Below are 18,360 nucleotides of genomic sequence, written 5' to 3'. Positions count from 1 at the left end.
TGTGTAAGCATTAAATTCTTTAATATCACTTTTGTTTAATATAATTTCGGTTCACTGTAAGTTTGGATTTTGGCTCAGTATAACTTTGGTTTTCGGTTCACTACAATGATTAGTGTAATTTCTGTTAAATATCATTGTTAAATATGATAATAGTTTGGGATAATTATAGAAATGTTTACTGTTTAATGAAGCAGACCTCTGGAACAGCCCTGCGAAGAATCAACAGCGCAACAATCCAAACAAGAAGAACCTGTTGATGTGTAAGTTTTACTACTTATATAAATATCAATAATGTTTACTGCTTATACATGGTTTAATTATGGTTCAGTTGAAATCAGAAAAGAATTGAATGTGTTGTTGTCTTTGGACTCTCTTCTGTTTCTTATAGCTGCCCTCCAGAACCCAAAAAGCAGGCTGTTACAGGGTCTCTTACAAGCTCTGTTATTGAAGAGTTTTTCAAGGATGCTGATGTCTATCAAGTTTCTGATGAAGAACAATCACAAGAACCTCAAGCGGCACAGCAGTCAGAAAAAGAAACTCTAATCTTGTCATCATTTGACAGGCATGTAACGATCGGATTTTCTGCTAGTAAAGAATTTTATAAAAATAATCGCGTTGTAAGTATAGTTTCTAAACCAATAAAAAATTCTTTCGTACAAAAATTTGTTTGTCACTTAAGCAAACCCAATAAAATTAATAACCGAAGTATTTAAATCTCGGGTGTCTTCTCAAGGAATTGCAGTGAGGTATGATTTATTATTGGTTATGGAAAAAGGTATATTTATGGGTTTTTGGAAGGTTAAATAGGGAAATTAAATAGCAGAAAAGCAAAGTAATAACTAGAAAAACTCTTGGCAAGGTATGAGAACTAAAAATCTCATCCTAGTTATCCTTATCAGGTGTGATGAGAACCCTTACTAAATAAAGGAAAGTCAAGCGGACTAATCAACTTGATTCCTCAAGTCCTAGTCAACTCCTATGGAAAGACTAGCTTTAGAGGGATCCAAATTAATCAGCAAATTCCAATTTTCAATCAACTGCTGAGTTTGATAACTCAAGTGTCACCAATTACTCAACCAAAGCTAAAAGGGGAAAAATCCAAATTATTTATATCATAAATAGAATAAAGCAATCTTAAATCTGAAATACCTCAATTTATATTAAATAGAAAATCAATTTAAACATAGGAATTCATAAATCAAATTGGCAACATCAAGTAATCAACTAAAGTAATAGAATGAATAAAGGTAGAAGAGAAACAAAAGTAAAAGAATATTGAACCTGGAATGAAGAAATAACCATAAACTAAGAGAAATCCTAATCCTAAAAACCTAAGAGAGAAGAGAGAACCTCTCTCTCTCTCTAAAACTACATATAAAACCTTAAATTGTGAATTATGGAATGTATGTTGAATGAATGATTTGATTACCTCATTCTCCAACCTCTATTCTGTGTTTCTGGGCTTGGGTTTGGGCCGAAAATGGCCCAGAAATCGCTGGGGGCGACTTCTACAATTTTCTGCATGTGGTGTCCGTCACGCGTGCGCGTGGGTCACGCGTGCGCATCATCTGGGGATTTTTCTTGTCACGCGTACACGTCAATCACGCGTACGCGTCATTTGTGCTCTGTGCCAGGCACGCATTCGCGCCGTCCATGCGTGAGCGTGGATTGGATTTTTGCCAGGTCACGCGTGCGCGTGATCCACGTGTGCGCGTCACCTATCTTTGGGGCAGCTATGGAAAATTATATATCTTTGCGAAGCCCCGGATGTTAGCTTTCCAATGCAACTAGAACCGCCTCATTTGGACCTTTGTAGCTCAGGTTATGGTCGAATTAGTACGAAGAGGTCAGGTTGGACAGCTTTAGCAATTCCTTCAATTTCTTGTATTCCTTCCATTTTTGCATGCTTCCTTTCCATCCTCTAAACCATTCCTGCCCTATAAACCCTGAAAACACTTAACACACATATCAAGGCATCGAATGGTAATAAGAGAGGATTAATAATTAGCAATTTTTAAGGCCAAAGAAGCATGTTTTCAATCATAGCACAAAATCAGGAAGGAAAATGTAAAACATGTGAATTGTATGCATAAGTGTGAGAATAATGGATAAAATCCACTAGATTAAGCACAGGATAAACCATAAAATAGTGGTTTATCAATCTCCCCACACTTAAACATTAGCATGTCCTCATGCTAAGCTCAAGAGAAGCTATAAGAGAGTGAAGAGGAATGGTAGAATGTATGAAATGCAACCTATCTATATGAATGCAGCTACATGCTAAGATGTTTCTACCTTCTTGGTTAAAAGTAAATAAGCTCTTCAAGACAAACATAAATCAAATTTCACTAATTCAAATTATACAATAAAAGACAAGTAAACTTGTAAGAAGACAGCTCATCAAAGCAGGGAATATAGAATCAAGGATTGAACCGTCACTAGTAGTGTGTGTGCACTCTAATCACTCAAATGTATAGGGTAATTCACTCTACTCTTCTCTAGTCATGCTTTCTAAACTTTGTTCTTCACCTAACCAATCAACAAATATTTAATGTACCAATGCAAATATCATGAGGTCTTCTCAAGGTTGTAATGGGGCCAAGGTAAAGGTAAAGGTATATATATGGCTAAGTGAGCTGAAATATGAATCTTTAATTAACCTAAGCTTTCACCTATACATACTCTATATACTTTTAAATTCATGCCTAGCTACCCAAAATTCCCACTTTTGTATTACATACTCATGCATCAACTTTTCTTTTAATTTGTATCACATATGCATTAATCTTTTCATTAACTTAACATTACATTGGGGTAATTTTGTCCCCTTATTTATTTACTTATTTATTGAATATTTTTTTTGGATTTTTTTTAAATAGAAAAATAAACATAACTTATCAATGCACATGGATTTTTAATTTTTCTGGTCTCACATGAGTAGGTACCCAAATTTCCAATATTTTATCAAAGTAAAAACATAACATATTCCCTTATTAACCCATGTTCCCACAGTTTCCCCACACTTATTTGATACACAATCTCTATCTTAAGCTAACCAAAGATTCAATTGGGGTGATTACTTATTTTTTTGCTTAAGGCTAGTGATGTGGTTAAATATAGAACAAATAGGGATTAAAAAGGCTCAAAGTGGCTAACAAAGGTAAATGGAAGGGTAGGCTATTTGGGATAAGTGAGCAAAAACAAATGATGACCTCAATCATATGCAAGCATGTAAATACACTAAATAATGGACATATAGACTGGAACAAAATAAAGATCACAATTATAGAGAAGTAAACACATAAGAATTAAAATATTATGGTTAAATAGTGTAACCATGTAATTAAGCTCAAATCTCACGGGTTGTGTGTTTTTAGCTATAAACTATGTTCCAATTTACAATCTTCAAACAAGTTTTAAAACAAAAATTTAAATTTAAATTTGTGAAATACTATAAAGTCTTAAAAAGAAACTCATTACTTTAACCAAGCAGTGGTAAAATATGCACAAAATAAAGAAAACATGCAATCAAACATGTAAATGCAACAATGAACTAATAAAGAAAATAAGACATTGGTGTTGGGAAGAAAATAACTAACCCATGGAGATCGGTATCGACCTCTCCACACTTAAAGATTGCACTGTCCTCGGTGCATGCTGAGATGTGCAAGTGGACGGGTTGCTATACTGATGTTTTTCTCCAAAGATTGTGCATATGGAACTTGTTTGTTGCTCATGTAAAGGTTTTCCGTTTCCCTTCCTCGGTGGCCATCCTGAAAGAAGAGGAAAAAGAAGAAAAGTAACCCAGAAATAAAGAGAAGAAAATAAACAAAGTATGGGTGGGTTAATGCCAAATAATGGGGGTCTCAATTACATGGTAGCTACAACATGCAAGTGAGAAAACAATATAAGCACATGGCATACCAGTGGTGTAAAATTTGCAACAAAGGGGAGGAGTGTGGGTAATGAAAGACAGTATAAGTTCATATCAATGCAAGAGGAGTACAAGTATCATAAAAGATTAGCATTGATTTTAAATAATACTACCCAATCAGAATAAAACAAGTCATGAAGCACCAGAATAATTCAAGAGAAGATGCAACAGTTAAATAAGAAAATTTAACACCAACGGAAAAATAATAAATTTAGAAAAGAAAATAAAAATATGTACAAAATTAAAATGTAATGAATAAAAGTATGCAGATAAATTAAGTAAAATAGAATGAAAGAAAAGAAGGATGAGAAGTTAAAGAGATGAAGAAAAAGAAAGTAAGAAAGGGGAGAGAAAGAAGGAGAAAGGAGAAAAGAAAAGGAGAATAATGGAATATGTGAAGCGACGCGTAAGCGTCGTCCACACTTTCGCGTGGTTGAGCAAGAATCCTAGTGACGCGTAAGCGTCAGTCATGCGTACGCGTGACCACTGGTTATGCTAAACGCACAATACCAGCACCAAGGCAGCACAACTTTCGGCCAAATCACTCATTGACACCAATCTGGTGACGCACGCGTAAGCGTCAGCAGCGTACGCTTACGCGTGGGGTGACTGAAATACGGGTGACGCGCACGCGTCGCCCACGCGTACGCGTGGGTTGGCTCGTGCGCAAGGCACCCTTCCTGCACAGCTCCCGCGTGACTTTCTGTAAGGTTTAGCGTCGCATGTGACGCGTGCGCGTGATTCACGCGCACGCGTGGAATGCGCTTTTCTCCCCTTTTTTTATGCAGTATGCAGAATGCAAATGCTGATGTAGGTATTATGAATGAACACTAAGAAAAATAAAATAAAATAGAACTAAGAATAAAATAAAATAAAATAAAACTAAGACTGAAAAAGAACGATCATACCATGGTGGGTTGTCTCCCACCTAACACTTTTAGTTAAAGTCCTTAAGTTGGACATTTGATGAGCTCCCTGTTATGGTGGCTTGTGCTTGAACTCATCCGGGAATCCCCACCAATGTTTGTAATTCCAATGGTCTCCTGGATCCCAAACTAGGCGCAAAGATCCTTCAAGCAAGATTAAGCAAGTGACAAGTCCCCAAGAGTGTTGATTGCTAGACTGAATTCCGGGGTCCCAAACCTTGCTTTTGTACCCGTCTTCTTATTGACCATCTTCGTTCCAACAGGGTGATAAGTAATTTGAACTCTCACTGAGATACCCAAACATCTTCCGAGACCCATTCAATCGAGCTCTGTACCAATCCTTGCACTTCCAATTGGAGCGTGAAATCGTATTGAACCTTGGTGCTAACTCCTATTACTAACCATCTCCCGCTTACTCTTAAAGCCACAAAGAGCTCTAAGCTGGCCATCGGTCTCAAGCAAACTATATTCAAGTGGAAAGGTGAAGATAAAGGCTAATGATTTCACCCACTTGAAGTTTGTATTGGGTGGTAATGGCCTTGGGGGAGGTGTTTCCAGTGGTATTTCAAGCTCCACTTCCTTGTACTCTTCTGTGAATAATTCCACTTCCTTACAAACCTCTTCAACTGCAACCACGTCTTGATCAAAGTCTTCGATTTCTTCCTCATCACTCAAGTCATAAGTTGGGGGTTGAGAAAAGTCTACCTCCGCATCATCTTCTTATTCGCTCGGGGAAGATTCTTCTAGCTCAAAGAGTTCAATTGTGACTGCAGGTTCATCATTAGGAGAGCTTGGTTCATAATCATCACTACCAAGAAAACTTGCTTCTTGATCTGTTCCGTCCATTTCTTCATAAGGTACATGCTTTGGGGGTTGTGCACTATCCTCCTTAGCATCTATTGCAAATTTCTTGGCGGAATTCTCCATAATTCTTGATTCCCATGGAGGTTCAGCGTCTCCTAAGTCTTCAACGAATTCTTCTTCCTTGATAATTTCAGCTTCCTCTACTTGTTCCAGTACAAAATCATGCTCCGTATTATCAACTGGAGTTTCTAGTGTCTCCTTCATACTACGTTCTTCATTAGATTCTCCACATGAAGCCATGGGAGTTCCTTGAGTGCCCGAATGTCGGGAAGCTAATTGGTTTATCGCTTGTTCCAGTTGATGCAGGGTTGCATGAAATTGATCTACTGTTTCCTTGAGGTGAGCCTGTGATTCTTGGGTCGATGGATGTGGACATGGTGCATATGGAAGTGGTGGTTCGTGGGAGTAATTGGATTGGAATTGGGGTGGATAAAGGTTAGGGTCATATGGAGGTGAATGGTTGTAGGTGGCTTGTGAGTAAGGTGGTTCAAAGCTATGTTGAGGTGGTGGTTCATTGGCATATGATGGGGCTTGTTGGTAACTAAAAGTGGGTCCACCATATCTATCATCTTGGTACGCACCTCAGAATGGCTCTTGACCATAGTAAATTGGTGGAGGTGGTTTGTCACGAAAGGGTCCACCATGACTATTGTCTTGGCATGCATTGTAGAATGGTCGTTGTCCATGGTATCTTGGAAGGTGTTGTTGCTGATAGAGTTGATCAGATCATCGTGGCTCCTTCCATCTGTAATTGTTTCGACCTTGATGCATGTTTCTGTTATAGCTTCCATTCCATTCAACAACATTAGAACCAAACTTAAAGCGACGGGGGTGAGAACTCATGGTAACTAATAAAAATTAAAAAAAAACAAAAATAAAAACAAATAAATAAGCAAAATAAAATATTTACAATAACCAATAATAAGGCACACAATTGCAATTCCCCGGCAATGGCGCCATTTTGACGATAGGATTTTCTGCTAGTAAGGAATTTTATAAAAATAATCGCGTTGTAAGTATAGTTTCTAAACCAACAGAAAATTCTTTCGTACAAAAACTTGTTTGTCACTTAAGCAAACCCAATAAAATTAATAACCGAAGTATTTAAATCTCGGGTCGTCTTCTCAAGGAATTGCAGGAAGTTATGATTTATTATTGGTTATGGAAAAATGTATATTTATGGGTTTTTAAAAGGTTGAATAGGGAAATTAAATAGCAGGAAAGCAAATTAATTACTAGAAAAACTCTTGGCAAGGTATGAGAACTAGAAATCCCATCCTAGTTATCCTTATCAGGTGTGATGAGAATTGTTTATTGCTCCCACTTAGTTAACCCTTACTAAATAAAGGAAAGTCAAGCGGACTAATCAACTTGATTCCTCAAGTCCTAGTCAACTCCTATGGAAAGAATAGCTTTAGAGGGATTCAAATTAATCAGCGAATTCCAATTTTCAATCAACTGCTGAATTTGACAATTCAAGTGTCACCAATTACTCAACCAAAGCCAAAAGGGAAAAAATCCAAATTATTTATATCATAAATAGAATAAAGCAATCTTAAATCTGAAATACCTCAAATTATATTAAATAGAAAATTAATTTAAACATAGAAATTCATAAATCAAATTGGCAACATCAAGTAATCAACTAAAGTAATAGAATGAATAAAGGTAGAAGAGAAACTAAAGTAAAGGAATATTGAACCTGGAATGAAGAAATAACCATAAACTAAGAGAAATCCTAATCCTAAAAACCTAAGAGAGAGGAGAGAACCTCTCTCTCTCTAAAACTACATATAAAACCTTAAATTGTGAATTATGGAATGTATGTTGAATGAATGATTTGATTACCTCATTCTCCAGCCTCTATTCTGTGTTTCTGGGCTTGGGTTTGGGCCGAAAAAGGACCCAGAAATCGCTGAGGGCAACTTCTGCAATTTTCTGCATGTGGTGTCCGTCACGCGTGTGTGTGGGTCATGCGTGTGCGTCATTTGTGAATTTTCCTTGTCACTCGTACGCGTCAGTCATGCGTACGCGTCATTTTGTGCTCTGCGACAGGCACGCGTTCGCGTCGTCCATGCGTGAGCGTGGATTGGATTTTTGCCAGGTCACGTGTGCGCGTGATCCATGCGTGCGTGTCACCTATCTTCGGGGAAGCTATGGCAAATTATATATCGTTGCGAAGCCCCAGATGTTAGCTTTCCAACGCAACTAGAACTGTTTCATTTGGACCTCTGTAGCTCAAGTTATGGTCAAATTAGTACGAAGAGGTCAGGCTACACAGCTTTAGCAATTCCTTCAATTTCTTGTATTCCTTCCACTTTTGCATGCTTCATTTCCATCCTCTAAGCCATTCCTGCCCTATAAATCCTGAAAACACTTAACACACATATCAAGGCATCGAATGGTAATAAGAGAGGATTAATAATTAGCAACTTTTAAGGCCAAAGAAGCATGTTTTCAATCATAGCACAAAATCAGAAAGGAAAATGTAAAACATGCGAATTGTATGCATAAGTGTGAGAATAATGGATAAAATCCACTAGATTAAGCACAGGATAAACCATAAAATAGTGGTTTATCAGTATGTTACTTGCTTTTCTTTGATATCATTTTTGTTTAATATAATTTCGGTTCACTGTAAGTTTGGATTTGGGTTCACTATTTGTTTGGATTTCGGTTCACTATAGTGATTAAATATCATTTTTATTTAATATCATTGTTAAATATCTATCATTCTGCAGTGCTGCTCAACCTAAGGAAAGGGAAGATGAAAGGCCTTCCTTTAGCCTTGGGATAAGTCCACCAGCATCTCAACCAACTCAGCCCTCTCAAGAGAGTGATTCACAGCTTGAAATCCTAGCAGAGGCGGTGGTAGATGCTGGAGTGGCAGCAGCAATAAAATTTGCTGAAGGAACATCTTCAGAACCAACTTTAACAGCGGCTCAAGTTTACAAAATCCCGTAAAAAAAGACAAAAATCACAAACAAGCTGATCGAAAAGTGTTATCATTGGATGACACATGTGAAACAAACAAAAGATGGTACCAATGAATATGAACCAATATTTGTCTTGAAACATGAGGGACTCTACGAGGGATTAAGAGAATATTTCATGTCTCTAATACCCAAAGAATATGTGCATGCCATGGTAAATTCTTTTCCAATTGCGTTAACATTAATGATTTTTTTAAACACTCTTATATAGTATATCTCATAAATTTTCATCCTGTAGGTGGTTAGTATGCACAGCATGATTCTCAATGAAATAAAAACTAAGCGGTATCAAGAACAAATATACATTGTTCCGCAGGATATTGTGGTAAGCTAAATTTCCCATTCACTACTGATTACTTTTCGGTTCGGTCGGAATGTAAATATTGGTTCACCTGATTCTTATGTCTTCTGTTGAGTTCTTTTGTATTAAGAAAACTTTTCTCTTGATGATTGAATATTTTTCACGTTTTATTCAGCATATGATTTGTGTTCGATTCAGTGAAATGTGATTTAACTGATGTTCATTTTACAGAATTTTATGTTGGGAACATATGGCATGGAGTACACTATAAGACGACAAACAAAGCCTACAGGTTTGATTTTAAGCAGTATGCCCACCACCGCCAGTTTCTTGACAAAAGGAAACTTGTATCGCATCCATTTGTAAGTTGAAATTTCTAAAAATTCTTTGATAATTCTCTTGTTTGCTATTGTTTCGACTGAAATATTCTATAATTTTCCAAAACTTCAGCTATTTGTCCCAATTTGCAATGGAGGGCATTGGTGGTTGTGGATTGCTGATGTAAACAAAAAGAAGTTCTATGTCCTTGACCTTATCAACAAGAAGCCAGAAGATATACCTGATTCGAGAAAGAAACTGAACAAATTTGTTGTAAGTTATTTTCTTGTAAATTATTCAAATTATTCTGTACATGAGAGGAGTTTGGTTGACTGTTGTTGGTTCTGTTTATTTACTTTTTTTTTTTTGTCTCTTTCAGGGTTTAATAATTTCCCAGATGAGGGTGTAAGCTGGGGCGGAACCCTTAATGGAGGATGGACTGGGAGAGGAAGCAGAGTATATCCAATTGAATGGTCAACGTACAAAGTAAGAATCTTTCTCTTCTATAGTGCTATCTTTAATGTGTTTTATTTTATATACTATTGATCATATTATACTCAATTCTTGCTTAGCTATGATTGTGGAATATTCGTGATGAAATGGCTCGAAATAATAGATCCACAAAAAATAAAAAGCGGGAAGAGATATAAATATAAAGCTTGGACACAAGTAAGTACTTTCTAAATTAATAAACTTCTTTCTTTTCTTATTTCATTCAGTTAAGTTGATATTGTAACTAGAGATTTGAAGTTGGTTGTTACTCTGTTTAATAGTTTTATTCCATGCATAAATACTATTCTTGTTGATTGAAATTTCATCAACAAAATTCACCACATAAACAATTTTCGGTTCGGTAGCTCATATAATTTTGATTCACCAAGTGAATGTTTTTCGGTTCGGTGGGCTCCTTTTAATTTGTTCAGGGTTTAGGGTAACTGTGATTGCATTTTTATAGTATGACTAGGACTTTAAATGAAATTTATTGTTATTTGATGTGATTTTGATTTACTTGATATTTAATGTGTTTAGGGTTTATGGGTATTGTGATTGCATTTTTACATTATGATTAGGGCTTTAAATGATATTGTTCTTATTTCATTTGGGTTCATTTCTTATGTAACCAATTCATTTCAATTGAAATGCAGAAAGACATTGATGACTTCAGATACTAATATGGTCTAAATCTTTTATTGCATGAAATAAACAAAATCAGAGACCAAGTGATTTCAGAATCTGAAGCAATAAGACTCACCAAGCCATTTGCTTTCCTCTCCAGCCCTTATTGTAAATACACATCTGGAGATTTAGATAGCAAATAGCATATACTAGTTGTAATTAACAATATTTTGTTTAACTTGTTTAAAAAGCAAAAAATGCATACTTCAAATGTATATATGTCAATGTATGTATCAAACAATGCATATAGTAGTTGTACATATTTTGTATAACTTGTTAAAAAAGCAAACAATGCTTCTTTCAAATGTATATGTGTCAATGTTAATGTATATATCTATTCTTAATATCAATGTATGTATCAAATGTTAATAATTATATATCTGTTGGAACTGTCTGGTTGCTGTTTTATTCCAGGTTCTCAGTGATTGCAATTACTGTATTTACCAATACATTAGAACTCCAAAAGAACACAGTGAACAGAAATTAATACACTGGGCGAACCGAAAGTTATAAATACACTGAACCCCTAAACCCTGAACCCTAAACCCTAAACTCTAAACACTAAAACGAGAACCCTGAACACTGATTCCGGCTTCTTTGTGGGTTTCAATGGTGCGACGCACGAACATGCTAAGCTCCCTGTATTGTTTGAGCATCTCAACCTGGTCTGGACAACAAGGATGTGAGTAATTCAAAACAACTTTGGAAATTGTCCAAAGACCAACATCCTTCATTATGTGTATGTAAATTCTGGCCGGACAATTTAACCCAGCTGAAAGGTTTGTCTTCAAACTTAGAAATATCTTTGACTTCCACCTCCCCTCTCTAGAGCATACAATTAGTTGATTCTTAATCTTGTCTCCATCCCGAGTTGTGTTCCTTATTTTAGTAGAAAAACCGGCAAGTTTGGAATAATGTTTGTAGAACTTTCCAGCTTCTTCTAATGTCTTGAAAATCATTCCCACCTTTGGAACAAATTTTTCATCCACAACACAGCTGGTCTGCATAGTGAACCGAAATCTTAATTATGGTGAACCGAAATCTTAATTACGGTGAAACAATTATATAGTGCTTAGGGAATAAAACAGAATATATTCGTCCAATTTTTTTTAGACTCCTTTCTACTTACCGAACCGAAAATATGAACATGGTGAATCAACTCTTTATTACTCACCGAACCGAAAAGTTACTCACAATTACTCACAGTTAGTCACAGTTACTCACACTCACAGTTACATATTATCAATTCAATTCAATTCAATTCAGATAAAGATCACCTCAATCCATTCAATTCTCTTCAAATAAAATTAGCAATTTCATTCCATTGAATTAGATTCAAAATTCAATAATCCAAACCTCATCAAATTGATATGTTTTGGAAGAATTGTCCAAATCACACTCATTCAATTGATTTGAAGTTGATTCATTCATTGTTTCAATTTAGAAGTGCAGATCGAAAAAGAAAATGAAGAAAAAGATGAACGACGAAGCTAATTACGTTGAAGTCAATCCAAATCTATAATGCAGAGAAGAAAAAAGCGAATAAAGGACAACGAATTTAATTAGGTTGAAGAAGAAGAAGGAAAACAGAAGAAGAAGAAGAAGAAGAAGAAGAAGAAGAAGAAGAAGAAGAAGAAGAAGAAGAACGCGAAAAAGGTTGACGTTGTATGGAAAGGTTTACGTTGAGAAAGGTTAGTGACGCAGAATAAGGATTAGGTTATATATGTTAGGATTAGGCGCCTGTCACACAAACGAATGTGTGGGACGTGGAGTGAAAAAAATTTGGATAACATCCATATAATTTTTACATAGATGTAAAGTTTTTCCATTAGTTAAATATGCTCTTACTAGTCCGAATTAAATATAGATGAAAAATACCATAAAAATATATTTGTAATCTTACTCTTTTGGATCTAAGAGATCCTATTCACGAATGAAAATTATTCTTGTGCACCGTAAAAAAAAAAAAAAAAAAAAAAAAAAATAATAATAATAATAATAATAATAATCCACATACCCCCATTCCACTAGTCTCTCTCCCCGTCTTTTCTTTAACCTACTCAACAAAAATCCCAATCCCCGCTTTCCCTTTTCCAATTCATTCCCCCTCTCGATAATTCACAATTTAGATTCTAGAAACCCAACCTGACTTCTTCCTCCCCCGTTTTTTGGTTTTCTTCGTCCTCACCCACCAATGTCCAAATCCCTCCCTTCTTCCCCTCCGATCCCAAAACGGCAACCCCCTCCCACCAAAACGACACCGCTCTGATTCCTCCTCCACCGTCTCCTTTTGCATGCTATCATTATCATTATTACTATTAGTATTATAGTTATCTGCTCACTCGCTCCACTCCTATTCATCATCGTCATCATCAAATCCGACCCTTTCCATTACCACCAACACCGCATTCAAAGCCAATAAAAAATTAGATAAACAAATTGAAAAAGAAAAGGCGTTGACTTTTTTTTAGGGTTTGGTGGTGAAGAAGAAAATGGAGCAAGCGGTTGTGGACGACATAATAAACCGATTGCTGGAAGTTCGGGGGAGGCCGGGGAAGCAGGTGCAGCTCTCGGAATCGGAGATCAAGCAGCTGTGTGCCGCTTCCAGAGAGATTTTCTTGCAGCAGCCCAATTTGTTGGAGCTTGAAGCCCCCATTAAGATTTGCGGTAAACTTAATTTAGTTTTTGGTTATGAGATCTGTGCTTCAAATCTTGGGTCCCACGGGGTTTTCTTCGCGTTTTGGGTCCGTTATGATCTGAGTGACTTTTTTATGTTGTTTGGTGATTCTGGAAAGTTGGTTTGATTGTTTGGCTGCTACATGAACCTTTTTTATTTTGTTGTTTTTGGGTGGTTATCTGTGGGTTTTTTTTATTACAAATTTGCTATCTAAATTGCATGTTTCTGTTTTCTCTCTGTGTGTTGTAAATTGGTTTACCAGTGAAGTTTTGTGAAGTATAGGTTTGACTGAACTTTGTCTAGTGTTTTTCTTTGTCCTTGATGACGTTGTGGCTCTGGTAATACGGTTAAATTTGTGATTAAGATGTATAATTGCTCTAACTTTGGCGCTAAACCCTATTGATGATATTATAGAGATGCCTCTCATATGAGCATGGCGGGGTTTGACATATTAAGCCTTGTTTGTTTTTTGGTTTTTGTTTTTGTGTGTGAACTGGAAATTAAATAGTTTAGACGTTAGACTTGGTTAAAATATGTGGCAATCTAACTATAGCCGGATGCTAAAGGTAAGGATATACAGCAACGTAAACTGAACACGAGTTAATTCAATTAAAGATTTTAAAGTAAGATGTTGGAAAGCCTCTCAGTTGTTGAAGTTGTAGAAGTATTATTGGGAGTGAAAGAAACATTGGATACCTTTTATTAGGGTTTTTTTTTTTTTTTTTTTTTTTTTTTTTTTTTTTTTTTTTTTTCAAAGTTTACACAGATGGTATTACCATCCCCTCACACTCTTTCTGTTTTACACCATAGCCTTAAGATACAACAGCATCATTTGATCCGGTTAGCTCCTTATCTGACAAGGCTTTTTGTTGCTGTACACCTTAGCTATGAGCTTCTTTTGCATTCTCTATATCATTTCCTGCTTAGATTAAGCTTGCCTAGCAGATGCAGTTTGAAGTGTCGTTAAAAAGACACTCAATTTGTATCCTCCAACATGTAAAAGTCAAAGTATGCACTTCCTTGCTCTTGTGAAAAACTTGACTTTGAGAACTCAAATGATGTATTATGATCCTTTATTTATAAGTTCCAAGTTCCAACTTTTCCATTTCAGGAATGATATATCTGCTTTTATAGGATTGTGTAATATATTTATTATTTAAGCTAAGTAGCTAACTACTTTGGCACATAAAATTTATTTCTTTTACATAAAAGTGATGTTATCTTGTTAGCCGGATGCTTTGTTTTTGCTTCATATTATGCTTACCAGTAAACCCCAGGTTAGAATTTAAGTATTGGGACAAAACAGATACATTGTTATTTGTTATTGCTGAATTCTACAACAATAAAAATTGCAGCTAAGCTTTTTCCCACTGCATGGGGTTGGCTACAACGGTCATGATTATATAATGCAATGCTAGTGTCCTATTGCATAGTATACCAGTGTACAAATCATTTAAATATAAATCTTATCCTTTTTTAATGGTTTCAGTAATATATATTTTTTTAATCTCTACCACTGGTTAACTATTGAGCTACCTTGACTTTGTTGCACTCAACTTTACTTATTAAGATTTAGTCCATCCGCCATGCATGATAAAACCACCTAGGATAAAGTTTTGCCCTTTTTTCCCCAATAGATTCTACACTAATTCTCTTTTCAATGTCATCATCATTTATTAAGTTTCTCTTTGAGCTTGAATGGTACTTTTCTATAACAAACAAGACTTAAGTTTTACTTATTCATTTTATGTACGCAGCTTAAATACCATGATTGATAAATCAAAATTACAAAGATTTGAATTTATGTAGGCATGATTCATGCATTATACTCCTCAATGTTAGCATTACCGCCAAATATTGTATTATTGTCTATAGTCAAAAGATTTCTAGTAGCTAATGTATATTAATTATATTTATGTCAATTTTTCAGGTGATGTACATGGTCAATATTCTGATCTTTTAAGGCTTTTTGAGTATGGTGGATTACCACCTGAGGCCAACTACTTGTTTTTGGGTGATTATGTAGATAGAGGGAAGCAGAGTTTAGAAACAATTTGCCTTCTCCTTGCTTATAAGATAAAATATCCTGAGAACTTTTTCCTTTTGAGGGGGAATCATGAATGTGCTTCTATAAACCGTATATATGGATTTTATGATGAGTGTAAAAGAAGGTTCAATGTAAGGTTATGGAGGACATTTACAGAATGCTTCAATTGCCTGCCTGTGGCAGCTCTCATTGATGAAAAAATTTTGTGCATGCATGGGGGACTTTCTCCTGACTTGAACAATTTGGATCAGATTAGAAATCTTCAGCGGCCAACTGATGTACCAGATACGGGTTTGCTATGCGATCTCCTATGGTCAGATCCAAGCAAAGAAGTTCAAGGTTGGGGAATGAATGATAGGGGTGTTTCATATACATTTGGTGCAGATAAGGTCTCCGAGTTTCTTCAGAAACATGATTTGGATCTTATTTGTCGTGCTCATCAGGTTATAACTCCTGCCTTTGGTGCCTAATGTGTTACCATGTCTTTAGGGTTGAGTTTGTATCAATGACTAGAATGACTATAAAATGTATTTAAGCAGTGGTTATCCATCTCTCAGAATTATTAAAATTATTTTTTTTTGTGGACTTCGAAATAAGTTGTCGTGTACAATGTAGCACACTTATGAAGCTATCCTCCTTTTAAATGTCATAGGCAAGGTTATGATTTTTCATTCTGTGCATTCCAGTACTTAGACTGTACTGTATTTGCCATGCAACATGTGAAACATTTATGCATTGGAGCTGTTATCCTTATAACTGCCATTTGGAAAGCTTTTGGATTTTCATGCTGTGCATTCTGGTAGTTTAGATTGAATGGTAGTATATCTTGATCAGTTATGCTTTAAACTTAAACTGGATTTGTAATGTGCTTTTACCAGGTGGTGGAGGATGGATATGAGTTCTTTGCTAACCGACAGCTTGTAACAATATTTTCAGCACCCAATTATTGCGGGGAATTTGACAATGCTGGCGCTATGATGAGTGTTGATGAAACTCTAATGTGCTCCTTCCAAATATTAAAGCCTGCTGATAGAAAAGGAAAGCTCAATTTTGGAAGTACAACTGCTAAGCCAGGAAACTCTCCAGCTGGTGTGAAGGTAATGTAGGAAGATAGATTTGTTGGTGCAAAATTTGCATGTGCCTTTTACCCCTGATGGAAATGTATGAAGATATGTTTAGCTATTGGTAAATTTCAATCTTAATGATGAACTGACAGTTTCATGGACATTGCTGGTTTCTCTTTTATCTGGCTGAGACTTGATTTTTGAAAGTGGGATTTTCAAAGTAAATTAAACAAGTGCATGGCATACAATCTGGCTTATTTCTGCAGTCTTCCTTTGAATAGTAATACTTGAACTAGGTGTTTGTGATGATTACACAAATTTGAAGATACATTGAAGCAGATCTTCAACTTTTTCTAGTTTTTTTTCCCACTGTAAAAGTATTTTCCTTGTGTACTATATGGTTCATCTTTGTAGATTCCATCATAATTGGGAAATTTGAATTGTCATATTGTGTGAAGGACTTGGATATTATGGGGTGTCCAGAGTCGCACATCGGGTAGTATGAGATGTTTGATGTATTTAAGGAGAGTGATTCATCTCCCTTAATAGCTAGCTCTAAGATGTGGTTTTCCACTTCCCTTTGGTACTTAACATATTTTTACGTGGAAAACATTTAGGGAAATTGAGTTTAGCAATTGAAAAAAGAAAGCTCGTTATCCTGAAAAATCAACCAAAATGTTCTGCAACAACCAAATTTGTTGGATGAATCAATTTTTCAAATGGTCTCACCACAATGATGGATACTGTTGCATTCAATTTGGTTTCCTTGTGAAATGTAGAACACCAGCAATTTCTTGATCTTTCAGAATCTAGATCAATTTACCACATTATTTTGATTCACTAGTGGGTAAATGCTTTTCCTATCATTTGTTGTTTCTAATAAATAATTGATATGATTAGCAATTTGCTATCTTGCAGTCCTTCCTAGGTACAAAAGTATGAAGCAAATTTTGGCGAAAAAAGGGGTTGCTGATGCATGAAGTCAGTGTGGTCACGAAGCTGTCATAGTTGGCTGCCACAACAGGGTCAGCTTGGTCAAAGAAGATGCAGTAGTTGCAAGAAAAAGGATAGTTGAGTACCATTTGGTCGTCTATGATATTTGGGAATTGTAAAAAAAAAAAAAGAAAAGAAACATCATCATCCTCGTGAACTACTATGTAGAACATTGTTTTTCTAACTGGTACAAAAATTTGCATTGAGTCCTTTGTTTTCATTGTACGCTGATATGTTTTTTTGTGACTTTTAAGCTTATCAAGTATAAGATGATATATACCTGCATGTGTCAATGGGGTGCTGAAAAACTATTTCATGAAAAGGCACTTAACTATTGTTTAAATGTGGATAGTAATTGAAGCTGGTAATGGGTGTGGCTTAATCTCCTTGTTAATTTCTTTTTAGGTCTTGCTCTTGTGTTCTTCAGATGTTTTGTTTCTGAGACGAAAATGGATCTTTACGTTTCATCCTCCTATCCAAAACTTTTACTATATTTCAATCTTGAACAACCCAACAATGGGTTGGTATTTTCTGTCATGCGAAATTGCGAATCATGAGTGAGCACCAACCCCTTTGGTTAAAAATATGTTTTCGATTCTTACTGGTAGAGTAGCTGAACAATTTTACTTTATTATTTACCAAACTCAATAGGTGGAAAATTGATGGCTATTTTTGCTGCTGCTAAGTCCCGCGCTTGTTTTTGACTTTTGACTGTGCGTATCTTTTCCAAGTATAAACGCCCGGATTTGGTTTTCTAAGGTGAAGTTTTGTCTTTTTTTTTTTTTCAGTTGAAAGCGGCGATAGTTAGTACCAAAAGTAGTCATTCTTACTTCAATATTATTATACAATATAATTATTATATAAGTACAAAACTAATAAGTTTCAAAGATAGCAAGAAGTCAAGAACAAATTTTATTGAGTAGAGAGATTCAAAATACGAGACTTGTTTCGAACAAACATGGATAACAGAGAAGTCTAACATATAGAACGACTAAACACAAGGTAAATGAATTGTGATGGTAATTTCTAAGGTAACCTACCTAGTGCTGCACATTCCGAGCGAGGTT

The 18,360-nt window shown here is 35.7% G+C and overlaps 1 protein-coding gene across 1 annotated transcript; it reads left to right on the top strand.

Moving 5' to 3' along the window:
* Positions 1 to 12,519: 12,519 nt before the first annotated feature.
* On the top strand, positions 12,520 to 17,584 carry LOC107618001 (serine/threonine-protein phosphatase PP1). The gene is made up of 4 exons (XM_016319909.3): positions 12,520 to 13,179; positions 15,120 to 15,679; positions 16,115 to 16,333; positions 17,219 to 17,584. Exons 1-4 carry the CDS (start codon positions 13,005 to 13,007, stop codon positions 17,240 to 17,242), a joined length of 978 nt encoding a protein of 325 aa, XP_016175395.1. The 5' UTR covers positions 12,520 to 13,004; the 3' UTR covers positions 17,243 to 17,584.
* The last annotated feature ends 776 nt before the right edge of the window (positions 17,585 to 18,360 follow it).

This window comes from Arachis ipaensis, chromosome B9 (genome assembly GCF_059453495.1).
Source record: "Arachis ipaensis isolate K30076 ecotype BB chromosome B9, ASM5945349v1, whole genome shotgun sequence".
NCBI lineage: Eukaryota > Viridiplantae > Streptophyta > Magnoliopsida > Fabales > Fabaceae > Arachis > Arachis ipaensis.
This window is presented reverse-complemented; position numbering and strand designations above follow the sequence as displayed.